Genomic DNA, 11,024 nt, shown 5'->3' with positions numbered 1-11,024 from the left:
AATGAATAACTTTCACAAAGTAATGTCAAATTGAATAGTTACATTTTACCTTGAAATTTATGGGCTTTTATGAGCTGCATAACAACAATAATAGGCTGGTTGTTAGAACTTAACAGGTGAGGTATAACTTGATCAATAAATTCGCCCCAGAATGTAGCAGATAACTTGTTCCTCCTGTCAAATAGAAATAGTGTATAATTTTTAGCATATGTAATTATCAAATCTATCATTAATCCATGGATGTCTGTTTATTCTTACTCATCATCTTCTAGTTCGATATCCATAAACTTCCTAGAAATTCCACCTTGTTTTTGCGTGTGTACCTCACTAAAATTGATAATTTCTCCGATCACATCTACAGAAAAAAAAGATGTTAAAATAAATAGCATCAATCTATTACCAAAAAAGATTTTAAAAAAAAAGATGTTAAAAAAAAGAGGTTAAAATAAATTAAGGTAAAAGTTATTATTACCAAATAATTCACTCTCGTTCACATCAACTTTATTTATCAATTGATGATATGGTCGCAGATTAAAGATATTCATTGAAAAAAGTGGATCAATTGTTTCATCCACTGTTGTCCGTTGAGTAAACGTCAGCATCAATCTATGTTTTGTGGTGTTGAACCTCTCCTTGTTTTGGAAAACGATAAAGTTCGCCATAAGATATAATCCAAGCTCATTAATTTGTGTTTTGAAAAGATGCAAAACTGACTTGTCAATAAAAGCATGTATACGATCGCCCTACAAAGAAATTACATTAAATAACAGAGATTTCAAATTTTTATAGTAATAGTAATTTATATTAACTCTAGTTTTCAACAGTAAAGTTGAACAAATTAATAAGTGACAGAAATAGAGCAAAAACTCCAGATTTGCAACTTTAACTGTTTTTGCTAATTCCAAAACCTTTTTTTAAACCCTTTTTGTCCCCTGTTTATATTTCTACAACTTTTTTGAGGACGATTAATTTGTTCACTATATTCTTAAAACTGGGTTGCATTTCAAATACCACTTTTTAACAGTAGACTTGAAAGAATTAGCAAGTCAAAGACACATAGCAACAAATTCATATTTGCCACTAAAGAAACAGAGAACAAAAGGAATTAGTTTCTACTTTTCATGAAATATTTGAACAAATTTATATTAATACTATTTTTCAACTGTAAAATTGAACAAATATATATATAACTAAAAGCAGAAGAAAAACTCCACATTGCAAATTAATTCATACTAATACTACTTTTCAATAGTAGAAATAGAGCAGCGTAAGAAGCAGAGAACAAAAACAGTTAGTTTCTACTTTTCAACAATATATTTGAACGAATTTGTAAGTCAAAGATACATAATAATTGATTTAGATTTGCAAGTTCAGAAACAGAGAGAACAACTAATTAGCAATTTGCAACTTAAAAAGCTATACAAAAGTAATCAGATAACTTATTCTGAACAATTAGTTGTATGATATAATCATATAACAATTTCGAAGAGCAAAATGAATTAGCAAGGCAATAACATATTTAAAATACCTTTTCATCTTGTAGAACCAATTCAATCGAGAATATAGTGCCTTGATTAAAACGATCTGGTACTTCCCACAGACGGACAACCCGAACTTTCAACTTCCATTGCATCTTCGAAATTGTTATATCGTTGATGAAATCAATGTGAGTAGCCATCTTTTGCATAAGCCGTAAGTTTTCTTGAAATCTTGATAGAAGAAGGAAGATTAGAATTGAAGTACGTGTAGTTGTGGAAGAAATATATATTTGCAGTTTTAAGCAGTTGCTACCCAGTATAGTCAATCCACTACTAGAAATCCGGTAAAAAGCGATCACAAAAAAGCGACCAAAGTTGGTCGCTTATAGGCCCAAAAGCGATCAAACATGCCTGGTCGCTATATTGCTGGTCCCTTCACTTTAGGGACCAAAGTTGGTAAGCTAATTAGCGACCAACTTTGGTNTCTAGGCTACCACTTGTATTAATGTGGTGCCTTTTTCTTTGGCTTTTAATAATATATAGATAGATTATTAGCATATTACTTGTTTAATATTTTTGTCTGCTATTTTTTTGTAATATAATAGAAGATACATATTTTATTACTCTTGAAAATATATATTTTTTATTTTAAATTTTATTATAATTTTCTCAATAATATTGTTTAAATTTTAATGAATAGATATACTTTTTATTTCAAAAAATAAAAAATAAAATGATTTTAAAAAATGAAATAAAGAAATTAACTAACCTAAACCAACTCTCCCCCATGTTTTAGTAGTTAATTTAGGTAGTTAATTTCTTTGTTAATTTTCAATAGATAATTTCTTTGTTATTAACTAATTATTCCATAAGGTTTTTTTCTAGGCTACCACTTGGCATAAGGAGAGGGCTTTATTCTCTCTCTTTTTAATAATATATAGAAGATATATAGAATATAGAATATTAGAAAGAAACTACTCCACAATTTGAATCAAAAGTTTTTGATTGCTTTATTTTTGTTTTTTTATTTTAAAACAATTATAAACTCCAACTTGAAACTACTCTCCAATTTGAAATGGTAATTTTTATTTTTTAATTTTATTTTTTATTTTAAAACTCCAACTTAAAACTACTCATCGATTTGAATGAGTAGTTTTTCTTCTTCTTTCTTCGTTTTTTTATTATAGTTAATTTTTTTTATTTTAAAATAATTTTAAAACTCCAACTTGAAACTACTCCCACCCAATTTGAATGGGTAGTTATTTTTTATATATTTATATTTTCGATTTTTTTATAATTAATTATAAGATATCTATTTTTATTAATTAAAATAATATATATCTATATATATATATATATGGTAGTTTTTTATTTTTTATTATTTTCGTTTTTGATAGATATTTAAATTCAAATATAATAACTAATAATTAATTATTAACTAAAAAACTAATTATTAATTAAAATAAAGTAATATATATATATATATATATATATATATATATATATATATATATATATATATATATATATATATATATATATATNTATATATATGGTAGTTTTTTTATTTTTTATTATTTTCGTGTTTGATAGATATTTAAATTCAAATATAATAACTAATAATTAATTATTAACTAAAAAACTAATTAGTAACTAATTATGTTATGTGGCTTTTCTTTATGTTGTCACTTGGCTTAAGGAGAGGATTTTATGCTCTCCTTTTAAATAATATATAGATATAGATTGGAACCGGCTTCAGTTTAAGAGGTTAGAGGTGCTCACCTAGTCTGCCTAACGACTTGCTCTCTCAGCTCCCAAATAAGTTTTTCTTGCTATTACACTCCTTCCCCACCGCTAAATATTTGCGATAATATATCAATCACAATCTCCAGCGTAGAAAACAAATGTCAAAAATTGGAAGTTGCAATTTTTGTGTTCGACTAAGTTCCTCCGTGGAAATCACTTTATCGGAGTTATAAAAATTTCGCATTTCTTTTGTTTTTTCGGGTTTTAATATATATACTAGTCTCTCAGCACGTGCGTTGCACGTGTATCACAAGTCATGTAATATAGGCTTTTGCAAACAAAAAAAAAATTAATACTATTCAAGCGAATCTTTAAATAAATAAAGTACAGATTCTTTGAATGATCATTGTGGATTATCTAAAAACGATAATTAATCAACCTAGTAATGCATTTCAATATCCATTTTTTTTTAGCTCAATCCAATGATGTTGATGTTTATCCGGTGAAAATATCATGATCTAATGGTAGGCTAGGAACTCGTGTTTTAGTTACATTTTACACTCTAGTTACTACACTTTGATTGTATTTGAGCCTAATGGTTAGTACTTTGTACTTATTATGTATTTTATATTATGTAGGACGTGATTTCGAGTGAAGAAGCAAGTTTGAAGCTAAATGGATGATTTGGAGCTATAAAGTTTGAGTATAAGCCAAAAGAATTAAGTCGGGATCGTGTTTGGGCTCAAGGATCAAGTTTGATGTAAAAATTGAGAAAAAAATTACTTTGGAAAAAATACACAACGGTACCGCGGGGCGCGCCGCGGTGCACAAGGTGCTAGTGCAAAATTTCTGCCGAGTGAAAAAAAACCTACTCTCTGAACTTTCCCACTGACGTGGCGCATCGCGCCTGTGTAATTTTCTTAGAGTGTTGTCCCACTTCGGCTAGGAAAGGATAGTTTCGTCCGAGCCCGTCCCTACATGGTGTAAATACATCAAAAATATAATTTTTGGAGGACTTTTTTCCTACGAAAGATTGGAAGAGCATTGGAGACTCAAAGCACAAGGATTCATCATTCTTTCCCCAACTCAACACCCGAGTTTGGATTGAATTCATATTTTCTTATTATTTAACTTTATTTGTGATGATTTTCTCCATGATTATGGAGTAGCTTAGGGTTTGACAAATATGGTATTTTGATTGATATTTGTGGATTTTAACTCTAGCTCTTTGCTTGAATTTATTTATGGAGCTTTGAATTGTTTGCAACTTTGTTCATCAGTTTATTTAATCGAAAGAGGAATAGTTTCGTGATTATCTTTGCATTATTTTATTTGATTTAATTCGGGGATTATTTTAAGTAATCGAAAGAACTTGTTGAATTGTTGATTAAATCAAGTCAGGAGAATATTTGAGAGACGTTTTCCTGAAGACTAATCCATTAACGCATGCTTGCATATTTTCACAGTACTTATATTAGTTCACCTCGTAGAGCTAAGATTTAATCGAGAGAGGAGTCTTAGCTACACGTTTGAACTAATCATCGAGTGAATTTGTGAGAATTATTAGAACATTAGAGTGAATTGAACTAGAGTTGGACCCCAAATAGCTATCTTACACCTATCCTGTCACGACCCTTATTTCTCTCATTGATATTTCGGTGTTGCTCAACTCTTGTCTTTCTATGATCAATTCTTAATTATTTAGTTAATAGTTAACTTTAGTAATTAATCATCCCAGGCAAAGTTATAATCATCTTGAATAGTGTTAAACTGAAAATTACTTGAACATAGTTTAAATATAATCCCCGTGGAGACGATATTTAAACTATATTATCTTTGGCCTAGCGAGCATCAATTTCATGTTGTGGTTTGCGCTCGTCAAATTTTGGCGCCGTTGCCGGGGATTGGCAATCAAATTAGTTTTTGGTGCTAATTCAGGAACCAATTTTATTTTATTCTTCACGTATTTTCTCTTGTGTGTAGGGCAACAGGTTTTACTTATCTGGTGCATGACTCGATCTTTGTCAAAATAAGTGATTCCATACGATCCAGAGGTGGAAAAGCATATGCAACAATTAAGGAAAGAGAAAGAACTCACCGGAGAATCCTTGGGGCAATCTTCAACCCAAAAATACATGGCCAAGAACGGTGATGATGGGGTAGATTTAGCTGCTAGAGAGGCAGCATAACCTAGAGAACAAGCCGCAGGGTTAGCAACTGAAGCATCCCTTAGAGCTGCTGATGAGACTATCGAATATTCAATCTAAATTGACCCCTGGTCGAAGACCTATTTAAAAATATGACTCCCATGCATGGAAGAGCATTAGGTGATTATATCAGACCAGTCTACAATCAGGGACTGTCAAGTGTCAAACCTCCACCCTAGCAGCAAATAATTTTGAGTTGAAGCAAGGCTTGCTTCAAACCATTCAGAATAATTGTGTCTTTAGAGAGAAGACGAATGAAGATCCTAACACTCACTTAAGGATATTCCCCTTTTCACTAAAGGTTGATGCAAAACACTAGCCTCGAAGCTTACTAACTGGGTCGATCAGAACATAGGAAGATATGACTAAAAAGTTTCTTGACAAGTACTTCTTAACTGCAAAAACAGTAAAATTCATAAGGGAAATCCACAACTTCTGTCAAAGGGACACTGAAACGGTCTTCGAAGCTTGGGAAAGATTCAAGGAGATAGTGAGAAAGTGTCAGCATAATAGAATCTAGTTGTAGATGCAAATCCAGGACTTTTGGGATGGACTGACACCTTCCTCACGACGAACACTAAGCACTGCAGTTAGAGGTCCTTTAACAAAAAGAAGACTCCTAAGGAGATTGTTGCAATTCTTGATGAGCTCTCTGAAGATGCTAACCAATGGCCTGCTGAGAGTAATGATAGAAGAAAATCAGTTGGGTTGATCAAGTAGACTCTAACACATCAATGCAAGCCCAGCCAGACACAATGGCCAAAGAGATAAGAAAGTTAACCTTAGCCAAGGTCTAGAGCCAGCGATCATCGATTTGTGACTTTTGTGGAATGAGCCATTCAACGCATGAGTGTCAGTCCTCAACTACATATGAAGTGGTTAATGTTGTGGGAAGCTTTGACGGAGGCAACTACACAAGTGGCAATAATTTGAACTCCATGGGGCAGAGGCACCCAAGTTTTCCTTGGAGTTCACCAAGTGGTAGTATGACCTATGGCAGCAAAATAATTCGAGACCCTAGTGACAAGGAGTTCCAGGATTTCAAAATCAGCAGAGGAAGCAATACCAACCTCCACAATCCAATCAGTCTAGCATGGAAGATCTGATGAAGGCCTTTATTATTAAGACAGATGAGAGGCTTGAAACTCATAGCACAGCTATCCGAGAACAGGGCACAGCCATTCGAAACTTGAAAAGACATGTGGGGCAACTTTCTAATCTATTATCTAAGAGGGTTCTAGGAACTCCCCCTGCTAATATCGAAAGGAATCCAAAAGAAACAATAAATACGGTGTGCTTGAGAAGTGGGCAAGTATTGAAGGACCCCATAGCAAACAAAAGAGTGAGTTGATTGAAAGACAAGTGGAGATTGTGGAGGAGCAGAAAAATAACGAAAATCAAGAAGATGAAGTGATGGTAGATCTAGATGATGTTCTGAAGAAGAAGAATGGGAAGACTAGAGCTTAGAAGAAGAAGAAGAAGAAGAAGAAGAAGAAGAAGAAGAAGAAGAAGAAGAAGGATGGGAATTCAATGAATGAGGAGACTGAGGAAAACAAATACATGCATGCTTTACCTTTTCCCTAGAAGCAAAGAAGAGAGAAGCTGGACAAACAATTTGGGCATTTTCTAGAAGTGCTCAAGCAAGTGCATGTTAATCTACCTTTCACAGAGATACTCTCACAAATGCCGGCATATGCTAATTTCCTGAAGGAGATATTGTCCAACAAGTGTAAAGAGGAAGAGACATCGGTTGTCAAGCTCACAGAGCATTGTAGTGCTATTTTGCAAAATAAGCTCCATCAAAAGTATGGAGATCCAGGGAGTTTTACCATACCTTGCTCTTTAGGAAGTACTAACTTTGAAAAATCTTTGTGTGATTCAGGTAGTTTCTATTAATCTTATGCCTCTGTCTATTTTTAGGAAATTGGAGGGAGAGATTGGAGAAATCAAATCTATACCTTTTTCTTTGCAACTGGAGGATCAGACCATAATCATACCTGAAGAAACAGTAGAAGATGTGCTAGTTCGGGTTGATAAATTTGTGTTCCTTGTGTACTTCATCGTGGTGAATATGGAAGAGAATAAGGAGGTTCCTCTATTTTAGGGAGACCCTTCTTGGCTACTAGCAGAGCTATTCTGGACATTCAGGAAAGGCAGTTCATTCTCGGAGTGGGGGAAGAAATGGTGGTCTTCAAGATGGAAGGAGCAATGGGGGAACCTAGATATAAGCTGATTGTACACTCTGAATTCAAGACGAGGGCCTTAAAAGAGCGAGCTGGAGAGAGTAAGCATGACAAGTGTGGGGTGTACCCAAAGAAGGCATAAAAGAAAATTTCAACATGGATGTGTGCACTGGGACGGGCGTGCAAAGTAGATCTTGACTTCAATTCAGACCTAGACTAGATGATTCAGGGGAGTTTCTTTACCTCTTGCTTTTATCTATGTGTCATGGAAACATGCCACAATTTAAAGTGTGGGGAGAGGGATGTAAATATGTATATGTGTGTTTGTTTTGTTTGAAAAAAAAATGACTTGTCCCTATGATGGATTTTGTTGGCCCAAGTGAAGGTTTATTTTGAAGATTGACAAAGGAAGCTCAGGCATGAACCAGGTCCATCCCTTGTGTGCATAAAAACGGGCAGATTCGAGTATGTGGGATGCACGTGAAGGAGATAAGATTAACTTGGTATAATTGATATCTCCTGATCGAAAAGGTTGAATAAGTGATAAGGAGAAGGACTCCTTTATCAAAGAGAACACTATCCAAGATAGGGAAGGAGTTAGAAGTTGAGATCAACTAGAACTCTTCCACCAAGGAAGAGTAGCATTAGAACTCTAGTTATTCCTTAATCTTAACTCTATAAATTGCAGGATGTTCTCACTTTACAGGTAATGCACAAAAGCAGAAGTCAAACGTGAATTGAGAGCAAAATAGCGAGGCTTTTTGCAAGCAGTTCGTTGATTCAAGTGTGCAAACCTGAAGCTACATGAACCAGATAGAAGAACCGGTTCCAAGTGTCTGTCTTTTATTCTAGTTCAATTGTAGTAAGTGTTTTCATATTGTACCTTTCAGCTTTATCTAGAGGCAATTGTAATAGGTACTCAGAGTATTCAAGTTAGAATTAACTTGAAGTTGTCGCAACAGTTAGATGTTGTTTGCCACAACGGGATTAGAGTTAATCCTAGGTTTACAAAAGGGTTTTGTAATGCAGTGTTTGGCTCGGTGATTTAGTGGAAAGTTTGGGAAAATCCTACTGAGAAGGTCGTGGTTTTTTTCACCTTTTGAACCAGGTATTTTCCACGTAAAATACTTGTGTTCTTTGCTTTCCTCATTTACTATTTCAGCAATAGTAGGTTAAGGAACACTTAGAAGAACCAGGTCCTTCCATAATCAGTTTAAGCAAAAAATTGAACACCACACAAATTACCCCCCCCCCCCCTCTTGTGTGGTATTGAAGTTAAAACATCAATTGGTATGAGAGCGGTTTATCCTTGAAGAGGCTAACACCTTAGGAACAGATCAAGATGAGTGCACCACCTGGAAACTGGGAAGGCCAATCCACTACCAGGCCACCACTCTTTAATGGCCAGTACTACTCTTGGTGGAAAAACAGGATGAGAGATCACATCATCGGAGAAGACTATGAGCTATGGGACATTGTCACTGATGGTCCCCTGGCTACTATGAAGAAGAATGTTAAAGGAGTAGATGTGCCAAAAACAAGAGCTGACTGCACTGCTGAGGACTTGAGGAAATGGGAGAAGAATGCTAAGGCCAAGAAATATCTTGTGTGTGGACTTGGTCCAGACGAGTACAGTAGAATTTAAAGTTGTACCACTGCTAAGGAAATTTGGGACACTTTGCAAGTGGATCATGAAGGAACACCTCAAGTGAAGAGGTCCAGAGGAACACTACTGTATTCTCAATATGATAATTTCACCATGAAGGAAGGGGAAACCATTCAGGAGATATATACAAGGTTCACCATACTGACAAATGAACTCAAGTCTCTTGGAAGGATTATTCTTGAAGATGACAGAGTTAAGAAGATTTTGACAAGGGTTCTGCCAGTCACTTGGGAGAGCAAAATCACTGCCATTCAGGAATCAAAGAACATTGCCACTCTTAAGTTGGATGAGCTAATTGGAAATCTCACTGCTTATGAACTTAGAAGGCAAACCATGAAGATGGATGTACCCAATAAGGAAAGGAGTCTGGCACTCAGAATCACTGAAGGTTCTGAACTAGAAGATGATGAAATGGCCATGATCACAAAGGACTTCAAAAAGTACCTAATGAGAGGAAAGGGTCCTTCAAGGAGTGGAAGCTATAGCAAACCAAGGATTCCTGAAAAGCAAACCAATGAAGGGTGTTACAAGTGTGGGAAGACTCATCACCACATCAAAAACTGCCCTCAATGGGAAATTGAATGGAAGAAGGAAAGAGCTGAACGAAGAAACAAGAAGAAGGAACAGGTTCAACCCAAGTAGAACAAAGTATCAACAAAGGCTATGGTTGTTGCTTAGGAGAAAGCTCACATGAAAGCTCAGATGATGAAGATGGAGATGAACAAGCATTTATGGCCATTGGAGAATCTGATGAGGAATCCGAGGTAAGTGTAATTCATCTCAAAGACAAGATTAAATTTTTGTCTAAAGAAAGGCTATCCGAGTTACTTCTAGATTTCATTGATGAATATGAGGATCTAAAGAATGAAAAGGAACAGTTGTCTAAGGAGTGTGTGATTTCGAAAGCTAAGTGCAAAAATCTAGAACTTAGGGCTAGTGAAAATGAAAGTAAAAATACTGTGTTAGAGAACCAGGTTCATGAACTTGACATCACTGTCCTAGAGTTTAGATCTGAAAATCTAAAATTAAAATTAGGAACAGGTAAAAAGAAAGCTGATCACACTTAACTCACTCTAGAAGAAAATTTAGAAAAAATGAAAGATGAGTTGTACAAAAGAGATGAGCAGATAAGAGTCCTAAATGAGGATCTAAGCAAGGTCAAGCACGAGCTCGACAGAACCTGTAAATGGAACAGGTCCTCCGATGCACTTTCATGGCTACATGAACACCATAGTAGCAACAAGAGAGGACTTGGCTACAGGACCCCTGCACCTAAAAGGGATCCCAAAAGCAAGTACCTCACACTTCCTGAGAACAAAATTTGCACACATTATGGTAAAACTGGTCACTATAAAAGTGAATGCACTGCAAAAGAAAAGGCTAGTCAAAAGAATAAGAAATTTGTTCAAGGGAAAAATAGGCTGCCCAGTTGGGCTAAAAAGAATCTGATTCACCCTTTTGCCTATAGAAAGGGACCCAAACTAGTTTGGGTTCCTAAGACTAACCCCTGATTTTCTTTTGCAGGTCTAAGTGAAGGGGAGCAGCCAAATATGGTACATGGATAGTGGCTGCTCAAAGCATATGACAGGAAGCAAGAACTAGTTCCATTCACTTGAGGACCTCAAAGGAGGTAATGTCTCCATTGAAAATGGGAAGAAAGGTGAGATCATTGGGGTTGGAAAGGTAGGTAAGACTGATTCTCACTCTATTGAGAATGTCTACTTGATATATGGCCTAAAATACA

General features: G+C 35.1%; 2 protein-coding genes across 2 annotated transcripts; one reads left to right on the top strand and one right to left on the bottom strand.

Moving 5' to 3' along the window:
• Positions 1-254: 254 nt before the first annotated feature.
• Positions 255-1,678, bottom strand: LOC109214506. Its single transcript, XM_019378431.1, has 3 exons — positions 1,529-1,678; positions 473-743; positions 255-355 (listed from the first exon to the last, which is right to left on the bottom strand). The coding sequence occupies exons 1-3, from the start codon at positions 1,676-1,678 to the stop codon at positions 255-257; spliced, it is 522 nt and encodes a 173-aa protein (XP_019233976.1).
• A 4,846-nt stretch (positions 1,679-6,524) lies between these two features.
• Positions 6,525-7,756, top strand: LOC109214505. Its single transcript, XM_019378430.1, has 4 exons — positions 6,525-6,773; positions 7,016-7,236; positions 7,352-7,520; positions 7,580-7,756. Exons 1-4 carry the CDS (start codon positions 6,525-6,527, stop codon positions 7,754-7,756), a joined length of 816 nt encoding a protein of 271 aa, XP_019233975.1.
• Positions 7,757-11,024: the final 3,268 nt, after the last annotated feature.

This window comes from Nicotiana attenuata, unplaced genomic scaffold (genome assembly GCF_001879085.1).
Source record: "Nicotiana attenuata strain UT unplaced genomic scaffold, NIATTr2, whole genome shotgun sequence".
Classification (NCBI taxonomy): Eukaryota; Viridiplantae; Streptophyta; class Magnoliopsida; order Solanales; family Solanaceae; genus Nicotiana; species Nicotiana attenuata.
Note: the sequence above shows the minus strand (reverse complement) of the source record. Positions and strands in the feature narration are given on the sequence as shown.

What these genes read in the sequence shown, in the direction of transcription:
- LOC109214506 (XM_019378431.1), bottom strand. Translation starts at nt 1,678, where the DNA reads ATGGCTACTCACATTGATTTCATCAACGATATAACAATTTCGAAGATG. An exon ending in TGGTTCTACAAGATGAAAAG is followed by an intron (nt 744 to 1,528) that starts GTATTTTAAATA and finishes ATTTCTTTGTAG; the next exon opens with GGCGATCGTATACATGCTTT. An exon ending in GAACGAGAGTGAATTATTTG is followed by an intron (nt 356 to 472) that starts GTAATAATAACT and finishes TTTTTTCTGTAG; the next exon opens with ATGTGATCGGAGAAATTATC.
- LOC109214505 (XM_019378430.1), top strand. Translation starts at nt 6,525, where the DNA reads ATGGAAGATCTGATGAAGGCCTTTATTATTAAGACAGATGAGAGGCTT. An exon ending in CAAAATAAGCTCCATCAAAA is followed by an intron (nt 7,237 to 7,351) that starts GTATGGAGATCC and finishes GTCTATTTTTAG; the next exon opens with GAAATTGGAGGGAGAGATTG. An exon ending in ATATGGAAGAGAATAAGGAG is followed by an intron (nt 7,521 to 7,579) that starts GTTCCTCTATTT and finishes CTGGACATTCAG; the next exon opens with GAAAGGCAGTTCATTCTCGG.